General features: G+C 41.0%; 1 protein-coding gene across 3 annotated transcripts; it reads right to left on the minus strand.

The window, feature by feature from the left end:
* Positions 1–170: 170 nt before the first annotated feature.
* FHL2 (four and a half LIM domains 2) lies at positions 171–25,491 on the minus strand. Of its 3 annotated transcripts, none has more exons than XM_058184549.1 (8): positions 25,423–25,491; positions 25,117–25,194; positions 22,452–22,510; positions 18,176–18,355; positions 12,331–12,505; positions 10,181–10,350; positions 7,588–7,774; positions 171–2,507 (listed from the first exon to the last, which is right to left on the minus strand). In XM_058184549.1, exons 3-8 carry the CDS (start codon positions 22,476–22,478, stop codon positions 2,356–2,358), a joined length of 891 nt encoding a protein of 296 aa, XP_058040532.1. In that variant the 5' UTR covers positions 22,479–22,510; positions 25,117–25,194; positions 25,423–25,491; the 3' UTR covers positions 171–2,355. The 3 variants fall into 3 exon arrangements, with proteins under 3 accessions (XP_058040532.1, XP_058040531.1, XP_058040534.1); XM_058184548.1 differs by having other exon boundaries at positions 25,366–25,436; XM_058184551.1 differs by lacking the exons at positions 22,452–22,510; positions 25,117–25,194; positions 25,423–25,491 and having other exon boundaries at positions 18,205–18,333.
* Positions 25,492–26,930: the final 1,439 nt, after the last annotated feature.

The raw sequence follows: 26,930 nt of genomic DNA on the forward strand, positions 1-26,930 counted from the left end.
TTGTGACAATAAATAGTGATTTTCTCAAAAATGTAATTTCATGTAGCCACCACACTGCATTTGGGCATCTTCATGTGTATTGTTTTCTTTTTGATCCAGTGTTACGGAAAATCATGTTGTAAATGGCATGCACCATGCTTCTTTTTCTTCAATTTCCTCTAGATTGAGCATTGAGATATGCCAGGAAAGGGCAATGTGGCTAATGTGAAAATGGTACTTTGGGCAAAGAAAAGAGATTCTCTTTCTGGGAGGGGATGTTTTGCATTTCCATCTCACACGAGAACAGAAGATGAAAGCATAGAAACAAATGTTTACTGGCCATTGTCTGCTCTGTTTTAAGCTGACAGTGAAAATGTTGCTCTGGTAGGTTTTTTATAAAGATGCTTGGGAGTTTTTATGTATTGTTTTTATTGTCCTGTTTGTTCTTAGTCAACTGACCGGAGTCTTGGAACAGTGTGGTTCAGAGATATGCTATAATCCATCTATCTCCAGTTGCCTTGAATTATGGCCATGTCCCCAACGCTGCCAATCATAATTGCATGGGCAAGGGAAAGTAAATTCTCCCTTCCTGAACTGGGAAAGAGATTTAACCTGTGCAATAACCTGGCGTCCAGAGAGTTGAAGCTTAATATTCCCGTTCAGCTGTATTTTTAATGCACTTACCAAAGAATCCCATTTATTTATCGATGAGTATTTCTCAGTAAAACATTAACTGAGTAGATTTGTAGACGAACAGCTGTTGTGATCAAGATCTACACAAATAAAGAAATGCAGCAAATAGATATGCATTATCACAACTACAACAGCACAAGAAATAGAATGGAAGGCAAATTTTCATTACGGTCTATTTCAGGAAATTAGGGCAATTTGTTACCTCCATATGAAGTAGTTAACTATGTCCCATGTTTTATGATACAGTTTGTAATGGTGAATCCAATATAAAATGCTTTGATTTTATATTAGTTTCTGAAAATTGGCTTCTTTTAGAAATCAACAGTTCCTCTTTTTATGTAGAGTCATATTTTTAAAGAGAAGGCGTCTACTCGAGCTTTACTTTAATGGTTAACATTTATTAAAATTTCCAAATTCACAAAAATACAACACTTTGCTAGAAATACATTTATTACTTTGCAATTCCTAAGGTGCAATGAAATTTCAAAAATCTATTAGGAATAAAAACTTTATTTTGTGCAATGATTTTGCAACATCCTGAAATAATGTGTTGTATATTTGCATCCACCAAACTTGGGCATTTATTTGGAAACAAGTTCATGTGTTTGGAAATGGGAACAGCTCCGAATGCTGATGAAGAAAATCACATTCTTTAATCAATATTTTTAAGGTATGGCACAAATATAGTATAACTGATATGTACCTAAATTAACCTACATTATTATCATCCATACATTTGTGAACTGGGAAGTTTAAATATTGATTCTTCCTCCACCACAGTGGCAACTGTAATTCTTCAGAAAATCTTATTCTTTGTATCTGACAAAGAAAATTATCTAAATCATCCAAATTTTGTATTGGTTGTTTTGCATTTAGGAATGAGAAATATTGCTTGATAACTGATCTAAAAAGAATTACCTTTTCTCTGTTATATCTACTCCAATACGTTTCTACAGTCTAAAAAGAGAAAAAACTCAGATATAATGCCTACACAAGTTCTCCCTGTTAGCCAGGCTCCATCATCCAGACCAAACCTTTTTATTCCCGATCTCAGTTGAGCTCAGTAAGACCTCTGCACAATTTGAAACCCTGCTTTAATTGCTCTATAACATCTGGAATATATTCTAGTGATGTTTTTACTTGCTTTCAAGTGAATGTGAGTAAAAAAGTTTCTTTCAAATGAATTCAATTTCCTGGTGACTTAATGGAGATGAGCTTTTCTTCTCAATGCCAAAGTGGCTTGCCACTACTTTCCTTCAAGAATTTTTTTAAAAATTCTCAATCAAATCTGTAGCCTTGGAATTTCGAGTAGTTTCTTATCCAAATATTAAACAAATCTGAACTTGCTTAGCTTTTCAAGATCAGTGGATGTTGGCTAGATTCTACCACCTAATTGTTCAAACTTGAGTAGATGCTCTCAAATCTGCTCTATGAAGGGAGTCTGAGGTCTGAAGGATGAGCTCTAATGTACAATAAAACTGCAGGTGTGACCAGCAATCATGGCTCTGTTTCCTTTGTGTAAGTATATTATGTTGAGGCCTAGCACCCAAAAAGAGTAGTGTTAACTATTGCTGAGAGAAAAAAAATAATTCTGTACTTTTGATCAAAACTCATGCACATCATTATGTATATTAGAAAACATGAATTGTAAATACAACTTTTTCCAAAAATGCTTTTCATCTTTTAAATGTCTTTCCCACATTCGGGACACAGGATGTCATCTCTCTCTGTGAGGAAACCACGGCCCACCAACGATAGGGAACATTTCTTGCAGTTGAAACAATCATTGTGCCATTGCCGTTCCTCAAAAGAAATATACTTGGTGCCACCAAGCCCTGAAAAAAGATGGCATGAAAAAAAAAGTGAGGCACATCAGTGTGAAGTAGTTGGAACTGGAACTTTGGTTATGAAGCCGCCTTTTCTGACCTAGTATCTCCCAGTTATGTTTGACCATGACTTCCAAGGAGGAAATAGCAGACTGAAGTTGGCTCCAAAAAGCAGAGCCAATGACAGCATTGGAATGAATAGCCAGTAAGAAGACTGGATATTCAATAATTCCTAGATCAGGAGTCTCCAACCTTGGCAACTTTTAAGACTTGTGGATTTAACTCCCAGAATACCTCAGCCAGCAAAGCTGTCTTAAAGTTGTCAAGGTTGGAGACCCCTGCTCTAGAGGACTTGAGATTGTCCATAGTTGCTCTAGAGCAGGGGTGTCAAAGGCCCCCAGGCCAGATCCTGCCCATGATGTGGTTGGATACAGCCCACGGGGCCATCCTGGAAAATGTATGGGGCCGGCCCGCGTGGCTTTGGCCCAGTCTACCCAATGCGAAGAGGAAACATGCCAGCTGTTTGGGGAGTGGTGTCAAGCTGGACATGGCCACCCAGTCGGCCACACACCCCCAGTCACCCCCCCCACCCGAGGTCAACCACAGCCCTGATGCAGCCCTCAATGAAATTGAGTTTGACACGCCTGCTTTAGAGTCTAAGAGAGTTGCTTATTGTGAGAAGAATGAATGACAGCAACCTGCACCAGATTTAGAGCTCTGGGAGACAAGGGGATAGACAGCTTGCTCAAATTGCGGTTGGCACCTTTTAGTTTGCATACTTCCATACTACATTTTTAAAAATTGCTTGTTAACTGCTTTCCAGCTATTAGGAACATTTGGATCAACGTGTTTTACAGAACCAGGTACATTTCCTTCAATCCTTTTGGAATTAATTATTTTTAAAAATACTTATGGGAAAATGCCTTTGTTTCACTTAAAAAAAACAATTTAAAAAATTGGACATCTGAAGGAAGTAGAAGCAATTAAAGTTTACAATCAAAAGCAAAAGGATACTTAAACTCAATTTGCAATTCTAGAATGAAGCAAAATATTTTAACGTTGGACATACTAAGGGATATTTGGCTCCCGAGGACATGGACAGGTTGTTGGGTAGGTTGAATGCCACCACGTGTTTACTGGACCCGTGCCCCTCCTGGTTGGTGCTGGCCACTCAGGAGGTGACACGAGGCTGGCTCCAGGCGATTACGAGCGCTTCCTTGTTGGAGGGAGTCTTTCTGGCTACCTTGAAAGAGGCGGTGGTGAGGCCCCTCCTCAAGAAGCCTTCCCTGGACCCGGCTGTTTTAGGTAATTATCGTCCGGTCTCCAACCCGCCATGGCGAAGGTTGTAGAGAGTATGGTGGCATATCAGTTTCCCCTGCACCTGGATGAAACTGTCTATCTAGACCCGTTCCAGTCCGGTTTCCGGCCCGGTTACAGCACTGAGATGGCTTTGGTCGCGTTGGTGGATGATCTCTGGAGGGCCAGGGATAGGGGTTGTTCCTCTGCCCTGGTCCTATTAGACCTCTCAGAGGCTTTTGATACCATCGACCATGGTATCCTGCTGCGCCGGTTGGAGGGAGTGGGAGTGGGAGGCACCGTTTATCGGTGGTTCTCCTCCTATCTCTCCGACCGGTCGCAGACAGTGTTGACAGGGGGGCAGAGGTCGACCCCGAGGCGCCTCACTTGTGGGGTGCCGCAGGGGTCGATTCTCTCGCCCCTTCTGTTCAACATCTATATGAAGCCGCTGGGTGAGATCATCAGTGGCTTCGGTGTGAGGTACCAGCTGTACGCTGATGACACCCAGCTGTACTTTTCCACACCGGGCCACCCCAACGAAGCTATCGAAGTGCTGTCCCGGTGTTTGGAAGCCGTACAGATCTGGATGGGTAGAAACAGGCTCAAGCTCAATCCCTCCAAGACAGAGTGGCTGTGGATGCCAGCATCCCGGTACAGTCAGCTGAGTCCACGGCTGACTGTTGGGGGCGAGTCATTGGCCCCGATGGAGAGGGTGCGCAACTTGGGCATCCTCCTGGATGGACGGCTGTCTTTTGAAGATCATTTGACAGCCGTCTCCAGGAGAGCTTTCCACCAGGTTCGCCTGGTGCGCCAGTTGCGCCCCTTTCTAGACCGGGATGCCTTATGCACGGTCACTCACGCCCTCGTGACGTCTCGTCTGGATTACTGCAATGCTCTCTACATGGGGCTCCCCTTGAGGGGCATCCGGAGGCTTCAGTTAGTCCAGAACGCGGCTGCGCGGGTGATAGAGGGAGCCCCTCGTGGCTCCCGTGTGACACCTATCCTGCGCAGACTGCACTGGCTACCTGTGGCCTTCCGGGTGCGCTTCAAGGTTTTGGTAACAATCTTTAAAGCGCTCCATGGCATAGGGCCGGGCTATTTACGGGACCGCCTACTGCTACCGAATACCTCTCACCGACCCGTGCGCTCTCACAGAGAGGGACTCCTCAGGGTGCCGTCAGCTAGGCAGTGCTGTCTGGCGACACCCAGGGGAAGGGCCTTCTCTGTGGGGGCTCCCACCCTCTGGAACGAACTCCCTCCAGGACTTCGTCAACTTCCGGACCTCCGAACCTTCCGTCGCGAGCTTAAAACACACTTATTCATCTGCGCAGGACTGGATTAGATTTTAAATTTACTGGTTTTAAATGGGTTTTATTATTTATATTGTTTTTAATAATTCGGCTATGTAGAATAAGTTTTTTAATTGTTATTTTAGTCTGTATTTATTTGTACTTTTTACTTGCCTGTGAACCGCCCTGAGTCCCTAGGGAGATAGGGCGGTATATAAATGTGAAAAATAAATAAATAAATAAATAAAATATTTTTGAACGGTGGACCCAGAAGTTAATGTTTATACTGTCTGCCTTTATAGAAAGATTGTGTCTAAAAGATATAGAACCTGTATTTGACAAGACTGAGACTGAATTGAAAGTAGACCTACAAATGACAGACTAAAAAATGTCATAAAACTGATTAATGTCTTATTAATTAAAATCAAATCAAGAGCAAATCAAAAGAGTGGCCTGGCTAATTTTTATACTGCATTTATAAAAGATGTTTGTTAAAATTTGGGGAAAAAAATTAGTGAGAAGGGAGACACACAAAAATGAAAAGAAATCATGGTCTGCTGCATTCTAAATTGCTAAAGATTAAGATTATTAGATGTAAAAGGAAGGAATATAAAACTGGCCTATTTAATCAAGGTTAAAATAGATACATGGCCATCTCTGGTAATCTTTAATAGACTTTTGCTTTCATGCTTTCTCTTGAATGCAAAAATAGCCATTTGTATCAGAATGTAAATAATTGTTTTGAGATGCTGCAGCTTATTTGGGCTACATCAGAGCTGGGTTAAGATATTTTTGGAAGAGCGTTACATATCCTTGTCCCATAACCTCATATACATGCACACACACACACACACACACACACTTTCTCTGGCAACAAGAATGGGAATGTGTGATTCATTGTATACAATACCTTTTCCCCAATACTATAGACACTATTCAGGGGTATTTCCCCCAGCCCATTCTCTGCCTCCCACCTCTCCAAATAATCTTTAGTGGATAAGGAATTCCCAAACATAATTTTCAGATTAAATGAAGTTGCTCGGAATAGAACCACTGGAAGTGGAAGCAAAATAAATTGACAGAGGAAATGGGAAGCTTTGGAATACAATCGAATAATAATGGACTGAATGTGATGCTCTTTTTGTAACTAACTAAAATGAGGAGGTGACCAGTGAGGAATTTATGGACACTGTGGTGGTTGGACTGAATCATGGACACAGTAATTCCTCTCATGCCTTCTCCTCCCATCAATGGCAATGTTTTCTGATAAGTTCTAGCCATTATTTCAATTTCCTGCACTGCCCCAAACAGGCTTTAGATAAAAACAATTGTGAGCCTTAAATAGATACCAGAAGGAAACTGCTAGGAATCGTGGTCCCGCCAGTTACCAAAGATGCCAAGTATTAATGGTAAATAATGGTATCTGAGTGATGACAATAGCCCTATCCCATTATTGTTGAAATCATGATTTCAGTGACTCTTCAGGACCTCAAAATCTACTGTACTGGCCATAAGGGGTAATGAGTAGAAATAGAACTAAGGGTTTATTTACTATGTGTTACCTCTGGCTACACTTTTTGACAAAATTATTGATCACATGTGACTTTCTCATGCCTTATTCTCAGACTCTTCTGCTGATAGGCAGTAGCTATTTAGGCACTAGTTTTTGCATTTGTCTATTGTGTATTTTTAAATAATTCTTTTAGAGTTATAAAACTTGCTTCGTCATCAATGTTCAGGTTACAGTCAGTGGTGAAATCCAAATTTTTTTACTATCGGTTCTGTGGGTGTGACTTGATGGGCGTGGTGTGGCTTCGTGGGCGTGTCTTCGTGGCCATGGCAGGGGAAGGTTACTGCAAAATCTCCATTCCCACCCCACTCCAGGGGAAGTTACTGAAAAATCTCCATTCCCTCCCTACTCCTGGGGAAAGGATATTGCAAAATCTCCATTCCCACCCAACTCTGGGGCCAGCCAAAGGTGATACTTGCCGGTTCTCCTAACTACTCAAAATTTCCACTACCGGTTCTCCAGAACCTATCAGAACCTGCTGGATTTCACCCTGGTTACAGTCCTCTTTTAGGAATACTCATAGGCAGATGCCAGTGCTTTCCTTCCAACAATTACTGCACTGTTTTTCAACATTGGAAGTTTTAAGATGTGCAGAATTCTGGGAGTTGAAATCCAGACACCTTAAAGTTGACAAGGCTAAAAACCCTAAATTGAACTCTTCTAGGATCTGGCACTTAGAGGCATATAGTGGATATCAAAGATGGACTGTGTACATTCTTGGAACAAGTACTTTCCCTCTCATTTAGATCTTTGAAGACCAGCCTAAAACTTTAGGTACCAGATTTTTAAATTAAACATTGCTACAATTTTTACAAATTATCACCACCACTGTAGAGCATGGTTTTGCTCAGAACTTTAAATTGCATGACAATTTATATTGACTACTAATAGAAATTATTCCTATTTTCAAAGAAGGCAATATCAAAGTACCTACCACTTATTGGGTTAGTGCACCCTGCACACTTCTTGGCATAGAGGCTACAAAAGCAGTTCAGACAATATGCAAACTCATCTCGGGAAGTGAAACGTTGACCAGATAGCTGTTTTTTGCATCCAGTACACACAAAACACTCTTTGTGCCATGGCTGCTCTCGGTAAGTAATTCCTCCAGTAGTGATTGGCTGTTTATTTAAAAAAGGAGTCGGGTGGGGGGGAGAAAGGGAAGAATTCATTTTTTTGTTTACTATGTGCCATCTATGTTCTTTAACTTAAATAAAATGCAAATATTTTAGAAAGAAAGACCAAATAAATCTTGAGCAGTAGCTCCTAATATTTTAAATTAAAGTATTGTCCAATGTCCAACTAATCCATAGGTTTCTATTCAAGGGACATTTTCAAGGTTACAAGCACAAGAAGGCAACATCTGCCCTCTTCCCAAAACATACACATATTCATGTATTACATTTTCCATCATCTCCCCAAGATAATTTCTATTCCCAAACCAAGTTCCCAAACCAAGAAGCTTTTCCAAAGGAATCAGTATTGACCTTCAAAGCTTGATGTGGCTAGCCATTGTTGTTGTTATTCATGGTTCTACTAGAATAGAATAGAATAGAATAGAATAGAATAGAATAGAATAGAATAGAATAGAATAGAATTTTTTATTAGCCAAGTGGACACACAAGGAATTTGTCTTGGTGCATATGCTCTCAGTCTACACAAAAGAAAAGATACGTTTATCAAGAATTCTAAGGTACAACGCTTAATGATAGTCATAGAGTACAAATAAGCAATCAGGAAACAATCAATATTTAGTATTTCTTAAATTATTTTCATATAATCAATGTTTTTGGGGGGTGTCAATAAATAATCTGAAACTTCATGAGAAGGTCAATGGGCTCAAGAATTTGTAGATTCATGCCTCAGTCTGAATTATTCTATTAAATGTAATAGCGGTAAACGAGAAAAATCAGCACTGACTTCGTATCCTCCACCCTTCTGTTATATAACAACAGAATCAAATAATGTTCTGGACTTTATACTGGAATAGCAATAGATCTGTAGAATTTGGACAGAAACATGATCTTCCACAAAGTGTCCTATAAATGTTTTGCCACTGAAACTCTACTTAATTTTCTTTGTGGATCATATTGTAATAGTGTCCTAAGACCATAATGTAGATGTAGGATAGATAGTAAGTTGGAAAGGCTCATGGCTGTTGTGTGGTTTGAAGTTCTAAGCTGCTTCAATAACTGTGCATTTTAATAATCATCCTGAGACCAGATTTCAAGTATCAAATCTGACTTCATCTTTATCAATTGACTCAGATAAAGTGATGTCTTTTCCTTACTATCAAACTATATCATTCTGTACCAATTCCTAAGTTATCCTAAAAAGTCTTCTGGCAAGAAATTTGCCATCCTTGTTATTTATCCCCACCTATCCCCATTGACTTTCAGTCCTAGGTATCTGAATTCCTCTCACTGTAACAAGGTATGGCAAAACTCAACAGATTTTATATATTCTAACGCTAACTTCAGATGGCATAGTAATTAGAAGAAAATCCTACTTACTTGAACTATAATCTAGCCCAGAGGTGTCAAACTCAAGGCCTGTGGGCGGGATCTGACCCATGGGGTGCTTAGATCTGGCCCACGGGGCCACCCTGGAGACAGTGAAGGACCTGCCCGCAGTGCCTCTGCCAGCAAAAATGGAACTCACAGCCGAGCACTGTTTTCATTGGCAGAGGCTTTTAGGAGGCTATTGAAGCTGAAAACGGAGCTTGGAACCCGTTTTTGCTGGCAGAGTACTCGGGCCACCATAGGCATCCCCGTTGAGGTTGCCATGCCCCTCTGGCCACGCCCTCCACCCCTGAGATCAAACACAACTCTGATGTGGGCCTCAGTGAAATCGAGTTTGACACCCCTGATCTAGCCCAAGACAACTTAAGGTTTAGGGGATGAAGGCAAAATAAAGACACCATAATGAAGATATGATATTGCAGAACATGTGTGTATTATGGTTAGATAAGCAGGAACACAGCTGCAGCAGCAGGGTGAACAATGCACTAAAAACTCCTAATCTGATTCAAACACTCACTGCAGAATTCAGGCCACTGCAACATAAATATTAAAGAACAGATAAGAAGCTTCAAGAAAGATTCTTTCTCACAGTTCTTGAGTCTCTGTGTGGACTTCAAGTTCCAAAACTGGTGGTGGACTTTAACTCCCAGAATTCCCCAGCCAGACATGCTGGCTAGGGAATTCTGGGTTGAAATTCACCCAAATTAAAGTTACCAAGGTTGAGAAATACTGTTCTGTACTGTGGTTGTAAATGAATAACAAAGAGCACAGCAAAGGCAGAGTTTTCTCCCTGTTCCTTCCTCTGGTCTAATTCCTCTTCCACAATTATGTCATTGATAAGAAAGCTTTTATTTTAGATCAATTTATCTTTCAGTATCAGATTTAACAAAAGAAAGGGCAAGTTATGGTAGGATAATAGCCTGGAACAATTGGCTTGGATAAAGAGGAGAAGCAGACAAAATATGTATTTTGGAGCATAACATTTCATAGCATAATAAACTTTACCTTCTTGCACTGTACACACTGCATAGCAAACTGCTTCTCATAGCAGGGCACACAGAAATTCTGATTGTCCTTGGGAATAAAACTCTTTGTTCCAATGGGTTGTTGGCACCGATGGCAGATAAAACAGGTCTCATGCCAGCTGCTTCCCTTATATTCCATCTTCCGCGTCCCTATGAGAAGAATAAACCCAGGACTACCCTTTAAGTTCTTATGGCACCAAAAAGATAGAGATTCCCCTTTCATTTCTACCTATTCCATTTTCCAGTTAGTAAAAGGGAAGAATCTGGACAGGTTGCCAAAAATTAGTCAGGAATAATGGCACCTTTAATTTCTCAGATCCTCAATAGCAATAGCCCTTAGACTTATATATCGCTTCACAGTGCTTTCCAGCCTTCTCTAAGTGCTTTACAGAGTCAGCATATTGCTCCCAACAATCTGATTTCTCATTTTACTGACCTTGGAATGATGGAAGATTGAGTCAACCTTGAGCCTGGTGAGATTCAATCTGCCAAACTGCTGGCAACCGGTGATCAGCAGAAGTAGCCTGCAGTACTGCCCTCTAACCACTGTGCCACCATGGCTCTCTATGTATTAAATACTACTAAATACTAAAAATAAGCCCCCTGAAGAAGAATCTTCCCTAATTTGATGCCCTTCAGACACTACAACAGATATTGCTAACACAAGTGGCCACTAAATGGCAGGAAAAGATATGAGGTTTTTTTTTTCCTGCCACCTAGTGGCTGTGTGTTTTATTGCAATCTGGATATGGCAAACCTGGGCATTGTAGAATAGCATTTCTAATTGACCCCAAAGTGGATTATTTATTGAATGAGTTCATACAATGGAGCTAGGGCATCATGGTTGGTCGCCAACCACGGTTGGTTGAAACACAGCTGTTAAAATCTTGGGATCTTTGCTTCTTTTTGAGGGGACAGGAACTGATTTTTATTCGAGGAAGATCATTTCAAGTCGTACACAAAAGGATCTATGACATTCCCTTTTAAAATGCACAAACATGAAAAATCGTTTTGCCCTTCATAATTCATCCTTTTTTGTAATAACAATATGGCAATATTGGTTTATAAGGAAGCTTAAGGAAGACTGAAAGGATGATAATGTAGAACTAGTTAGAAACCCTAACTCCATAAAAAGAAACAGAAAAACCTTCTGATTGTACCTACAATATATATGTTGCAACTCTGCCTTCTCTGCAGCATCAGCCTACCACTGTGGTTCTTGGCCTTTCAAAAGACATCCAGTGCAGCTCCCACTCACCTTTCATATCAGCTTGACCGCCCTGCATGAAAAATGTTCTGTGCTGGCTGAAGAACATATTTCTACCAGATCAGTGGTGGGTTTCAAAAATTTTTGCTACCAGTTCAGTAGGCATGGCTAGGTGAGGGGGCATGTGACTGAGTGTCACTCACACCCAGGCCCACTCAATCACATGACCCCCCCTCACCTAGCCATGCCCACAGGAAAAGTAGGAAACTTTTTGGAATTTCCACCTATCTACCCTTGCCCGCCCTTCGCCAGTCACCCCTGTTTCTTCTCCTTTAGCAGCCCTGGCCCTAGCCCCGCTTCCTCCCCCACTATCGTCTCTTTGTTCGGGCTGCTTACTTTCCGCAGCAGCTGGTCCAGAGTCTGGAAGGCAAGCTGACCAGAGTTTTCGGTGGCCCCTAGCTGCTGGCAAAGAAGCCTCCCGCTGCAACCACAAAGCCGCTCTCAAAGAGGCAGCGGCCGGCCACAGGCCACCGAAAAGTACCGGAGGTTGCGGAAAAAGCTGCTGCCGTTGCTGCCTTGTTCTTCGCGCATGCACATTCTATTGGACTTGCAAGGCAATGGGATGCGCATGTGCGAAGAACATGGTGGCGATGAACATGGCAAGCGGGGTGAGTGAGCGGCGACCGGGGGACCGGTTCGGGGGCATGGCTAGCCGGCCATCGCTACTAGTTCGGCGACCTTGGCCAAATTTCCGCCTATGGTTCGCGCAAACTGGTGCGAACCAGTTGAATACCACCTCTTTACCAGACCATTGGAAGGCAAATAAAAGTCTTGATAAAGCATCTTACAAAAGAATCTTCTTCTGGTTTTAGAAAGTATTTCACGAAAACCCCTTTGTGTCTCCAGAGCAGAGAAGATCTAACCTGGCATGATGGTCTTTTTGCACTCACTACACTTGGAGGAGTATTCATTTGAGTAACATTCGGTACACAGGAGGTGCTCTTCCTTCGCAGCAAAAGGTTTGTCCACCAAAGAGTTCTTGCACTGGAAGCAATGGAAGCAGGTTTCATGCCAATGACGATCCTTGTAGGACAGGTCCTGTGGAAATCCCAAACCACATAAGCTTACGTGAAGAAATACTCCATAACCTTGGCACAAATTGATCACAGCATTGTTTATGAGGATTGACAACTAATGGAAAACATGTGACCAGATATGATATTCGAATCCATCTAAATTTAACCTCTAGTTTGTTAGCTAGCATTCATTTAAAAAAAATATTTGAATAAGCCACTGTTGCTATCCTTTTAATAAACACAACCTGTATGAATGGCCTTTTTGCCCCTTTTTCCATAAAAATATTATGCACTGACATTTTTCCTTATTTTATCCTTGGGCTATTTGCAGTATCTTTGTAGTCTGTCCAGAGTTGGATCCTTGTATGAATGAAGATGAATGTATGTCCCCCAGGATAATGTTGTAGGATTCAATCTGGGTTGGTCACCAGGATCAGACTCCAATACTTCCAATGTAATCTACTGAATCCCCTGCATGGATTGCCTCTGTGACAATGTAGGACAGATGGGGTGGAAAATAACCACTAGGTTGCAATAACACAAGCAAACAGTCAGATGAGGAGACCCAAACTCATTGGTAGCTTCAATTGCAATGAACAAGGATGTACATTCAGTTTTGAAGCCACCAAGATTGTTGGATAAGCAGGCACAAAAATAGCCAGAGAAGTGATTGAAGCCTGTTAGTCAACAGGAGTGCTGATTTACCACCAGCTTATCAAATACTTAGGAGCTGAGGGCTTGGCAACACAAGGAAACAACAGCCAATGACTTAATAGCTGGTCATCAACACCCTGATCAACAATTCTGCTAGAGAAAAGTTCCTTGAGGATGAGCTCCAGCACAAGTCCGAAAGCTCAGAAGATTAAACTAGGGGTAAAATCTAAACATTTTCCCTACTGGTTCTGTGGGTGGGGCTTAATTGGTGGGCATGGCTTGGTGGTCAGGTGATTGAATGGGCATGGCCAATAATAATAAATAATAAAAATAATAACATATACAAAACTTGGGAGGCACTGGTCTACTGTCTTTAAAAATAGAAGCATTGATCTACCAGTTGCCTTTTTTTGGGAGGCACCGGTCTACCTTCTTTAAAAATAGAGGCACTGATCTACCAATTGCCTTTTATTGGGAGGTACCGGTCTACTAGCCGCCTATAGCACTGATCAGCTGTAGTGCGGCCCTTTGAAGTGCTGTGGCAGTCATTTAAGGCTGTTTGCAGCTATATCACCACTGAGAGCTTCAGGGACAAAGAAGAGGAACAGCGAGGCGTGGGGGGGGGCAGGGATTTTTGCTACCGGTTCTCCGAACTACTCACCCCCATCGCTACCGGATTGCACAATCCGGTCCGAACCAGGAGCATTTCACCCCTGGATTAAACTTCTGGTCCTGATGACCAACCCAAATTGGATCCTGTGTCCTTGTATGCTGTTCAGAGTCACTATTGTGAGATAGATGGCTATATACATACACAAACACATTGTGAATGCAATTCTATGCATCTCGCCGAGCAGAGAAGATTGGGACCAGGTTATCATGTGTTTGCTGCTAGGTTTATTCACTCTTGATGTCAACTTCAAGATTTTCTTTGCTCTCTCTCTCTCTCTTAGGGTTCTTTACCTAAAATCCATATTGAGATTGCTTTTTGGTCTAGTGGTTAAGTCACCAAGGCAGAAACCAGAAGACTGTGAGTTCCATCTCTGCTTTAGAATGAAAGCTGACTGGGTGACTTTGGGAGATTTTCTCTCTCTTAGTCCAACTCACAGGGTTGTTGTGGGTAAAAGTAGGAAAAAGAAGAAGTAATAGTTATGTTCACGGCATTGGGTTATTTATACAAATAATATAAAGGTGGGATAATAAACAAACCTTTATATCAAAGACATATTTACAGAGAAGACTTTCGAACAAAGAACTACACTCTATACAACCCTGAGCAATTTGAACAAATTGTCCATTTACTGATAGGAATTTATCAGCATCATACCTAATAATAGAAAGTATATTAATGCATGTTAGGGGTTCATTTGAAAAAATGGGGCATGCAGCATATTCTCCTCAATTGTTTTTCTCTTTGCACAAATACCTAATAAGTGTTAGAAATTCTTTGAATGTACTGGAACTAAAAGCTAAAATGTTGTCTGGATTAGAGGGGAAAAATGCTACCATATGCTTTGACAGTTGGACCATAAGAAAGGCTGAGCACCAAAGATTGAGGCCTTTAAACTCTGGTTCTGGAGAAGACTTCTGCGAGTCCCTTGGACTGCAAGGCGAACAAACAAGTCAGTCCTAGAGGAGATCAACCCTGACTGCTCTTTAGAAGGCTAGATCCTGAAGATGAAACTGAAATACTTTGGCCACTTAATGAGAAGGAAGGACTCACTGGAGAAGAGCCTAATGCTGGGAAAGATTGAGATCAAAAGAAGAAAGGGACGACAGAGAATGAGGTGGTTGGATAGAGTCACTGAAGCAGTAGGTGTGAGCTTAAATGGACTCCAGAGGATGGTAGAGGACAGGAAGGCCTGGAGTAACATTGTCCATGGGGTCGCAATGGGTCAGACATGACTTCGCAACTAACAAGAACAACAACAACAATGCTTTGACATCTCCAATAAAGCCAATTCCCATATTAAAAGAGCCTTACTCTACAAGATGGCTTGTACTTTACTAATAATCAAATTAATAAAATAATCAAATGAACACATTATGTAGAACTGGCTGCTGGAAACTTTTTTCTGTTTTATTTCTCATGGTATTTTATTTCAGATTCAGTCAAACATGCCTTCCTGTGTTCATCAATTTTTTTATATTCCTGTTAAACTGAGTGGAAAACAAACCATAAAATACGACAGCTGCTGACCTTTGCAGAACTATGCATATACAAATCTGTTTTACTGGGGTTTAACTTGACGTGATTTATTGTTTAATGCAAGAATGGGATTTTAGAATTGCATTATTTATTTATTTAATGTATGGCACGTGTTAGCCAGGGATCACCAAAGCAGCTGGCTGCCTCTGTGAGAGGAATTTTATCTTACTCATGGGACACCTGAATGCCAGTAGGCAATCCAGGGAGGCTCCTTTCCTGTCCCTATGTGGTTTACCTCCTCACGGGAATCAAACCGCCGAGCTGCCGACCTCAGTGGAGCGCAAGCTCAGCATCTTAAGCGAGCCACTGTGGCCCTCTTTAGAATTGCAATTAAGCGAGTATTAAAAAGATATTATGAGAAACCTATATGCCAAGCTTGTCTGCTGCACACAAGTAAAAATGTACCAGGCACTCAAGACATGTATCATCAGGAGAAACTCACATACTTATTATTTCAATAATTTTGGAAAGTACTGTCTACTGAAATGTTTCTCATACTTAGCATTTTAAAAATGTGTGAAGTTCAACTCCCAGAATTCCCCAGCCAGCCATTCTGGGAGCTGAAGTCCACACATCTTCAGGATGCTAAGTTTGAGAAACACTGATCTATTGTATATCATTTCTGGGAGTTACTGGATGGTTAATACTGTATAACCATCAATATAGCACACCTCTGCTTGGTCAGTCTCTCCCATTGTAGTTAAGACATCAAGCTTCTAAGTCAACGCATAAACAAGCATGTGTGAACACACCACTTTTCACCTATATTCCCCCATCGCTAACAAATATTTTCTTAGTTGTTCACCCAGAGATGAAGGGGCCCACCATCTTCTATGACTCACTTATTTGCTCTTGCAGAAGGGCCTGTTAGTATAGGAGAGATCAGGTAGCACTAAGCTTCCCCAATCCCTCTGTCTGAGTTGAAAAGTTCAACTAATTGCTCTGAGATATCTTGAAGACAGAGCCAGCAAAGGGATTCAGAAATGTCAAGATGCACAAAGTGCACAAGGGATTTTTAAAAAAAATCCTACTCAAAAGGAATTCTGGGAAGAAACAGTTTGTCAGCTTCAGGAATTTCCACATACTAACCTCTTCTTATTTCTGGCTTTGCATCTGCTGGCTGCGCCCCCAGATTGTCTAATGTAAATTAAACTAATTAATTAATCATTATAGTTTATTTTGGACACTTGGCAATCAGCTCACTTTTATCAACATTTGCAGCATCCAGTGGTCACATCTGCAATTTTTGCTGTTTTTAGCTGGATTTTGACATTTACTTCCAGTTTTCAGCAAAAAGCGCCCATTGGATATAATGGCTCCATTTAACAACTGTGGCATTTGCTTAAATGGCCATGCTGTTTTCTTAACAACCACTGCAAAAAAATTGATAAAATCAGGTCTGGTCACATGGTGACTCACTGAAGGACTGCAATAATTAACAACCATAATTCTAGGCTCAAATACGGTCGTAAATCAAGGACAATCTGTAATATATTTTTGCAATTTAGATTTTCAGTTATATAATTTTTAACATTTTATAAAAAAGAAGGGAAGGAAAAAGGCCTATTTGTTACTTGGTTACTTTTATTAATGGGGGCAAATAAGTCTTTGTTGCTTTTATTAAAGGGTTGTATTCTTTCCCTTTATCCCACATCTGTCCTCCTCACAATCAAGTTGTTCCTTGTGCCTTAAATTGGGAAATCATTCAAGCATCTTGCCCAGGGTAGGATGAGTACAGTGCTTGAATGGGTTCCCCTTAATCCACAGCACTTCTGGGCCTTCTTAGTTTTCATCAGTGGTGGGTTTCAATTTTTTTTACTACCGGTTCTGTGGGTGTGGCTTGGTGGGCATGGCATGGCTTAGTGGGCATGGCAGGGAAAGGATATTGTAAAATCTCCATTCCCACCCTAATCCAGAAGAAGGATATTGCAAAATCCCCATTCCCTCCCCAATCCAGGGGAAGATTACTGCAAAATCCCCATTTCCTCCTGATCAGCTGGGACTTGGGAGGCAGAGAATAGATGGGGGTGGGACCAGTCAGAATTTTGACTACCAGTTCTCTGAATTACTCAGAGTTTCTGCGTCTGGTTCTCCAGAACTGGTCAGAACCTGATGAAACCCACCTCTAGTTTTCATGGTATTTGTTTTAATATATATAAGAAAAGAAGCAGAATGCATAAAAAGGAAAAACAAAGTCAAACAGAAACATTGTTTATCTCAGGACTAGAGAAAAACAACATCTGGAGTAGCTGTTATAAGGAAACTCTGCTTTGACTGTTTTGAAAAGTCCCAATGAACCAGAGCCATTCACGGGGGACATATTTCTTGCACCCCTTAACATGGGTAGAATCAGGGCTGGGCTTCAAAAATTTTAGCAAGGGGTTCTCTGCCTGGTTGCTGGCTAGGTGTGGCCATAGTAGGTGTGGCCTAGTTGGCCTCCTGCACCACAGCAGGGAGACGTTTTGCCCTCCCTGGCTCTGGAGGCTTTCCTCAAGCCTCCGGAAGGCAAAAATGGCCTCCCCAGGCTCCGGATGCCCTCTGGAGGCCAAAGCCAGGCCTGTTTCTGAACTTACTGAACTTCTAGCAGGCCTGTTTTTCACCGTCCCTGAGCCTCTGTGTGGGGACTCCTGGGAGGGGCAAGGTGGGAGGGGCCAGCCAGGAGTGGGATTTGGGGGTTCTCCTAACTGCACAGAATCTTAGCTAGAGGTTCTTCTGAACCTCCGCGAATCCCCAGCAGCCCACCCCTGGGTAGAATCCTTGAGGAACCTTTTGGAGAGACCTAATGACAAGTAAGGAAGCTTAGGCCAGGGCAAAGGCAGGGCAGCCTACCTTACAATCACAGCCAATTGGCTTCTTACATTCTTCACAGTTGTTGGAGTACAAACTCTCGTAGCACTTGATGCAGTAGGGACTCTCCTCCTTCAAAATGTATTTCTTTCCAAACAGCGTCTCCTTGCAATAGTGGCAGTCAAAACGTTCAGTCATTTTGGCATCAAGGATTTGATCAGGCTGTCAACAAAAAGATGAGAAGTGTTAAGTTCAAAAGGGTGGAACATCAGCAGGGAGGAGGAGGAGGAAGATGAAGAGGCGGAGAAGATTATTTATTTTCCATGATTTCTTCTAGGAGCCTTACTCTGGATGACATATGAAACGACCCTTCGGAGAGTCATTCAGATGCCCTGATCATCTCAGTAACCCAAAAGCTTCAATGGGTCCCAAATACAACAGCATAGGCAGTAATGTGCATGTCTTCGAACGCCTATGTAATACCTCTGCTTCACAAGCTGCACTGGTTCCCAGTGTGCTTCCAGGTGCAATTCAAGGTGATGGTCACTGCCTATAAAGCCCTACTTGGCATAAGGCCTTTTAGCCTGAGAGACCACCTATCTCCCATAGTATTTGCCTGGCTGAGTCAAGGAGTTGGCACACTCTGGGTTCCTTCAGTTAAGCAATGCTAGCTATCAGGACCTGCCTTCTGTAGTTGTACCTGCTCTCTGGAACCAGGTTTCCACCCAGATTCCAATGGTCCCTACCCTACTGAAGACAAGGCTCTTCAACCAAGTCTTTGGTGAGGATGATAGACCCCTCTTTTCTTCTTCTTTCTTCTATTCTGGGTTTGCTTTCTCTGTCATCTTTGCTTCTTTTGTTGTGTTGGGTTTGTTTGTTTATCTTTTTGTGTCATTTCTTTGTTTTTAAATGTTTTGAATGATTTACAAATTACCCAAAGTCACTGATAGGGGGAAGCATATAAATTCAATATGATTATTATTATCTTCTGAGAGGAAAAGATGAGCTTGTGAATTGACAGCGTGCTAACCCCAGGATAGGAACTTCATCAGAGCTCCTTTTGTGTGACAGATACAGTAAAGATAGTAGCTTTTCAAAATATAATAGCATATCAGAATACAGATGGACAAACTGCAATATCGTCTCTGCTTTGAGTATGAGCACAAGACTCATACCTCCTGTAGGGGAAACAAGATGAACTGGGAAAGCCATATATTTTTGTTTTCATAAGGAAGAATATCAGGAGCAAATATCAGGTTAAATGGCATTATTGCATGACCAGCCTCTGCTGCAAATGTCTCCGAACTTTAGAAACTCTGCATCTGTTGTGTAAAATTAACCTTGGTGATTAAGCAATGTTGTTAGATTTTCTCCCAGTATAAACATAGCCTAGTACAGGTAGTGTTTGTAGATCCACCTCTTGTTTTGATCATGCCTGATAATGGAGCAGACCTTTGAAGTCTACACATATTTGCAAGCATTCTCTGTGGGTCTTTGAACAGTCACAAGCATGATAAGGAAGCCTATACAGAAGTCCTGCTGACTTTCACCACAGAATTTTTTTTTTTAAAAAGAAAAATGTTGTATATTTACTATTTTGCATTCAACCTGAAAAAACATTTGGAATGTTTCCTTGCTGGCTCAAAAAACTGCAGACAGATGACCCATCATTCTACCCCATTGTTTAATTGCAGATAATGGGAAAGAGCCAGTGGTGGGATTCAAATAATTTAACAACCAGTTCTCTGTTCTAATGATTACTTCCAACAACCAATTCATCAAACTGCTCAGAAAGTTAACAACCGGTTCTCCCGAAGTGGTGCGAACTGGCTGAATCCCACCACTGGAAAGAGCCACTTTCGTTCTATCAACTTGGATTGCTTCTGTCAAGGGTTCAGAGATTTCATTTCATTGATGGGTCTTCTAATGCAGAAGTCTCCAACCTTGGCAACTTTAAGCCTGGCGGACTTCAACTCCCAGAATTCCACAGCCAGCCATTGCTTTGCTTTGCTGGCTGTGGAATTCTGGGAGTTGAAGTCCGCCAGGCTTAAAGTTGCCAAGGTTGGAGACCCCTGTTCTAATGTTCCTAGGCCTGTTATACAGAATGATCTTCAAAGCAAGCCACTTCAATGGAGCAACTTGCCTAGTCATTGTTGAAAATCTTCTTCTATCGTGGTTAATATTTGTAAGATACCCAGGAAGTTTGTTCACATGCATAAAGTAATCATGAGAATACATCAGGGGGAAGAGAGAGAGAGAGAAAGAGGGAGGGAGGGAGGGAGGGAGGCAGGGAGGGAGGGAGAGGGAGAGGGGGGAAGAGAGAGAAAGAGAAAGAAGGAGGGGGCAGAGGCAGGGAGGAGGGAGGGAGAGAGAGAGGAGGGAGGCAGGGAGGCAGGGAGGCAGGGAGGAGGAGGGAGGGAGGCAGGGAGGGAGGGAGAGAGAGAGGGAGAAGGAGAGAGAGGGAGGGAGGCAGGGAGGCAGGGAGAGGGAGAGAGAAGGAGGGAGGCAGGGAGGGAGGGAGGGAGAGGGAGAGGGGGGAAGAGAGAGAGAGAAAGAAGGAGAGGGGCAAAGGGAGGGAAGGAGAGAGGGAGAGAGAAGAAAAGCTTGTGCATAAACATTAACTGAGAGCCAGTTTAGTCTAGTGGTTAAGGCACCAGACTAGAAAGCCTGAAACTGCCTTAGCCATTGAAGCAGCTCCGTAATTTTGGGCCAATCACTCTTTATCAACCCGACCCACCTCACAGGATTGTTGTGTGGAAAATAGAAGAAACAAGACGTATTTGATATGTTTGCTGCCCTGAGTTATTTGTAAAAAATAATAAAGACAAATACAAATAATAAATAAATAAATTAACACATATTCCATATATAAAACATTGAAATATACATATACGTTTTCCATATTTAGTCCAAAATAAGGGCATCCAAGATGTTTTACAATATATGTAATTTACATATAAATGAAAAGATCCTAATGTTTAATTAATAATAACTAATAACCATTGCACTAATAAGTGGTGAAGAAAAGTAATATATAAACTGCCATCATAGTCAAATATTAATTTGTCCACCTTATAATACTCTGTTCCAACAATATTTTTAAAGTGATATATTCAAAAAACATAGACATTCTGTCACATATTCTATTTAGTCCTGAAGTAACAGGAGATGATAAAAACTTGTTTATGTGAGACCATATTTTATATATTATGAAGGAGATTATAGTTATTACTTCATATTCATGGTTAATACACCAATTTATATTTCAAGTAAGCAGAATAGATTGAAATGCTCCAATATGTTCATGGACAGTCTAGCATTTTTCCCTAAAGCCTGACACATCTATGTCCTTCTTTAAATCAAGCATTCAGCTTTATGAACATAAGAACATCAGCAGTGCCTGTAGGAGACAAAATAAACCTAAGAAACAAAATGGGGACTGCACCAATTTCCTCCTTTGTCTTTTGGATATGGCCAAAGTCAAATTCAATTAATCTCTTGGCCTAATCCCCATCAGACTGAAATGAACCCTCCTTATCCCCAGACAAAGCCCAATGCAAGTTCATCTACACCAAAGAATAGTTGGCCTCAACTCACCTGCCCTCAGCCTAGTCCAAGACCAACCCTTACAAGTGAATTGCAACATAAAGAAACTCCAACATTCCATCCTATATCAATTGATGACCTCAACATTCCATCTCCATTGCAATGGACTTCCCAGCTCTGCTGCACTCCTGAAAGGTCCATTTACCTAATAATAGAACTAACCACAGGTACACTGAACCTGACAGCCAGCCAGCAAATCAGATCCCTAGGATTTCCTACCTTGTATCAAAATCTTTGTTTATCCTTTGTTCAGGGTCCCTCTTTTTGTAAAGCAGCCCCTTAATGATCCTTGATTAAATATGGTTGTTCTCCTCCATGTTGTACACCTCCTTCAGACTGTATTATGACAAAGCGCTGCTGGATCAGACCCCTGGCCTATCTAGTCCAGCAGTCTGTTCTCACAACTGCCAACCAGCTACACAGGGAAGTCCACTAGTCTGTCTGTAGAAGGACCTCTGGGACAGTCAGACTACTAACAAAACTAACAGCCATTAATTTACAGGATTTCCATGAAATGGTACACTAATAAATAAGACTAGTGTGGCAACTGATGTCCTTCTTTTCCATTTTGGGTAAAAAGATAAAAATTTTAAAGAGCTCAAAGGATATAAAAATATTATTGTCTTCATAGTGATATCTATAAAGTTCCTAGCAGCAGACAATTGTTTGTCATTCAACAAAGATACAAAGGGCAAGAGTCCGGAAAACATACCTTTAATCCACAAGTGTTAATAACCATCAGTTGGAACAATCATCTCACTTTCCCTGAACCTGCACCAGAAGAAAAAAGTGGTTTACCAGGACTGTCTACATATTAACCAACTTTTTTTTACATGGAAATCAGTTTTATTGGAAGACAACTGCGTTATGCTACATTCATAGTTTAAACTGTATCAAATGAGAACTTTGAATCTACTGAGGGTGTAAATTATGTCAGTAATCAACCAGTGTCACTAAATTCCACACACATTTCACTTTCATCTACTGACCCCCATCCCCTGTCTCCAAATTTTTAAAGTAAGAAGTGAAAGAAGGCAACAGTAAAGAATTACTGAGACATTATTGCTTCAATTATTGTTGATCCTACATTTGGCCACCAACCAACCCTTATAGTGGTATAAAATTTTACAATCATCCATTGGAAAAATATATTGTACTAAAAGGGTATGACTAACTTGGAAAGTATAAATGTTTATAGTTGGCAATAGACTGATGTCAACATGTGATCATTCTTTTAGACACTTTAGGATTTCGTTCAGTCATTTACAGTACAAGATTTCTATTTCTCTCCATTTCTTAATCATATGCCTACAGACATTTGACTCATGCATTATGCAGCTAAATCATAATGTATTTTGCTTAGAATTAGCTGAGAATGTGAACTATGAACTCTGTCAAATAATGATCTCAATTTAAGCAATACAGCGTTATGACATAAACCAGGTTAAAGTAAAGCTCCATTAATGTCTGAGGTTTGGCAACTCTCTCATCCCTCAATCAGCTTTTGGAAAAGAAATAATTAAAAAAAAATACACTAAAGGATATCAAAGAATTATTGTCTTGGCAGTCATCAAATTAGCCAGAGACATCTAGAAAGATCTCAGGCATATTTGTTCTTCTTCCTTCCTCTTTACACAATTAGTTTCCTTCCCCCAAAAGGAAAAAAAATGACTAAACATATTAAGGATTTGTCAGCTCTACACAACAGGAAAAAAGACACCTCCTTTTAAAAACTCCTCACCCGACTTTCTTTGGAGCGTGTTATTTTATAAGTCTGTGGTGATTTATTCAATCTGGTAGAATGCAGGCCAGCTCATACTGGGCTATTTAACCTGGGGAATGTTTAGAATGTGCACTTTTCCTTCTCATGCAATAAATTGAAAGTCCTAGTTTCGATCAGCAACAGGAGTTTGGCGTGGAGCACAGATTTTTCTAAGGCTGCTGGTGACACCCTGCTACAATTTTTCTTTTCTAAGTTCAGTGTTGAGTTTCAAACTGTAGGAGGGAATCCAGTCTTTCTATCTGAAAGTATCCCTAAATAGTGTCTGCCAATTAGCTTAGTTCAGAAGTCATAATCAAACTATATTAAGGCAATTTTTGAAAGCATATCTCTTTATAAAGTATTTATTGATATTATAATAATTTTGTATTCAAATAAATCTCCTTGTAAATGCTAGAATCCAGGCCTGTCAAACTGGTGGCCCGTGGGCCGGATGCGTCACACACAGGCTACACCTACCCCCAGCTCCCCAAAGGCAAAAAACATCACGATACGTCACATGATGCAATTGAGTTTGAAACCCATGTGTTAGACAAACGAGGAAAGTACTATAGCAAGTTTTTTCTATTCCCATAATATAATCTAGCGGAAGTAAATTGTGACAATATATAACTGAAATCAATGGGAGTAAATGCACTGATTAAATTTTTAACCAGATTTAAATGGAGCATGAAGTCCTTTTGATAGACTGAATTTCAAACCTTCAAACTCTGCACAAAATTTATCTTGCTTCAGGGGAAGGAGGGTAATAAAAGAAATATAATGAATGATAAACCAAATAATAATTTCTTTTAAGTGTGTTCAGAGATGATTTTGAATGTCATGGGCAGTAATCCAAAGATATTCTGAATAAAAAGGAAAATGCAGTGGTAATAATCTACTATGGTGGAAAGAGACATAAAGCATTCTGTATTAACAATGAAGTAAATATGTAAATAACTTACAAAACATGAAAATGGGTGTTGACTGTAACATATATCATGTACCGGCATGTACTACAGAAAAAATAGTATAGCTGTCAAAGGGTCAATGGGGAAAAAACTTTGTTCCATGCTCATACGATAAATTGTGAATGCTGTAATTTTTCTGATGTGTAATACAGAGATCACAAGAATGCAAACAGGCAAGACACTCTTTGTTTTCTGTGCTTCTGCAGAACTGGAAATCTAATAGGGTCTTTGTTCCTGTAGGGAACAGGATATATTTCCAGGAAGACAAATAAACCAAGATGTCACCCGTTTCTGATCTTCTCTGGGGCTTATTCAGCACAGCATCTGCCAGGGGGAAAAAAATGTTCTAATGCACAGTGACATGCTGGGGATGTCCCTTGGCTAACTTGTCACAAGCCGAAAAGAGCAATTTCTCTGAAGATAAAGAAGTAACACATAACTCCTTCCCTATCACCAGCCTCTGTCTGGAGTTTTTAAAAAAGGGCAACCATTCCCTATTGATCTTATGCTTAGGGTTTTTCTGTCCCGTCCAACCTCATAGCACACAGCCTTTGTTAATTACAGCAAAACCTCTCAGGGTTCATTGATTGGTTCAAAGATTTTTTGGGACAAAAAAAAAGCAAAAAAAGAAAGGGAGGTGTACTTACAGGCAGATAATTAGTAGCAGCCTCTGGAGCTGGGATGGAGAATCACATCCATTTATGAATGGGTAACCGGGTGCTCAGCTGGAAGAGAAGGGGTGTGCGGTTAGCCAGGGAATCCTTATGTCTGTGCACTCTGGAGTCCTTTTCCACTGTCTGTGTGGTGTGGAAGCAGGCGTCTGCCTTCACAGCCTAGTGAAAAACCCCTGTGTATCATTTTACCATATATGGAGAGAAAAGCACCAAGACACTCACTCTCTGTGCTCAAAGCAGCTGGCATTCTCTGAAGGAATCGTTCCTCTCCACACCTACCTCTCTCTCTCTCAATTCATCACCCTGCCTTTGATCAGTTCCACTCCACAGTGCTTTCAATCATCATCGCCATCGTCATCATCATCATCGGGCTCCCCACTCCTGTATTTATGTCCTTGTGACAGATGTGCCTAAACATTTGAAATCTTTCTTTCTAAGCAATACCCTGATTGAAGCAACCGCGGCTTGCATCAGAAAGAGAGCAAGAAGTTCATAAATGAAGTTTTTCAATATTTACTCATGCGTCCACACCCTCTTCTTTATTAATCTTATACCTCTTCACCTAGTTAAGGTCATAAACAAGAGGAGGAGGATATTGGAAGGCTCATTCTTTACTGCCCATTGAGAAGTAACGTAATGCCTAGAGCAGCCTTCCTTCATCCAGATGTTGGTAAAAAGTGGTGGGCAACAAAGGTGGGCAAAGGTCACGTGTCCCGGAATTGCCTCCCCTCCCCTCCCCTTTCTTTTCTAAAAAAAATTTAAACCTCATAATAGCTGAAGCTATCTGGGTGGTTTACAATAAACACACCAACAAGGAAAATAAATAAGACACCATAAAAATAGGCAGCTGCAAAATGGTAGTTCTCAATGTACGACCACAATTGAGCCCAAAATGAGGCAAAACTCGCTCACCAAATATCTCACTTAGCAGTTATGCTGCTAAGTGAGATATTTGGTAAGCGATTGTTGCCTCATTTTACAACTGTTCTTGTAAAGTAACAGGGTTGTTAAGTGAATCTGGCTTCCCCATTAACTTTCCCTGTCAGAGGATCATGAAAGTGGGGGGTTACATGACCCCAGGACACGGCAACTGTCATGAATATGAACCGGTTGCCAAGCATCTGAATTTCATCACGTGACCATAGTTGCAACTATTGTAAGTGTTAAAAAACAGTCATGAATCACTTTTTTCAGATCTGTTATAACTTCAAAATGTCACTAAATAGACGATTGTAAGTCAAGGAATATCTATTGTCAAAATTTAATACAATATGAATTAAAATATGAAATGATCGAAGTAGGGTTAAAAAGTCTGGGAAATACAGATAGTCTTTGTCTTACAACAGTTCATTTAGTGAGTGTTTGAAGTTACAACAGCACTAAAAAAAGTAACTTACATCCATTTTTTACACAATCGTTGCAACATCCTCAAGGTCACGTGATCAAAATTCAGATTTTTCTGAACCAAACATGGCCCATGATCTGACTTTCCTCCAAGTTAATGTGAGAACAACCCTATTCAACTTCAAGTTGCCCGTGGAATGCTACTTTTAATACATTTTCTGATAATAAAAATCAGCTCTTCCCTAGTCTTGCGACACTGGTCCCATCATTCATGTGCATTTGTACAATGTATATAAAATAAGGGTTTCTTGTCTAGGGCTAAGAGGTTAGAACTGTAAAAATTCAGATCACAATTAGATGGCAGGTGAAATCCAGACGCATCTATCCGGCTTGTGTGATCCGGTAGGGTAGGCAGTGGGAAGCTCCGCCCACCCACTGGGACA

This window comes from Ahaetulla prasina, chromosome 5, assembly GCF_028640845.1.
Source record: "Ahaetulla prasina isolate Xishuangbanna chromosome 5, ASM2864084v1, whole genome shotgun sequence".
Lineage (NCBI taxonomy): Eukaryota > Metazoa > Chordata > Lepidosauria > Squamata > Colubridae > Ahaetulla > Ahaetulla prasina.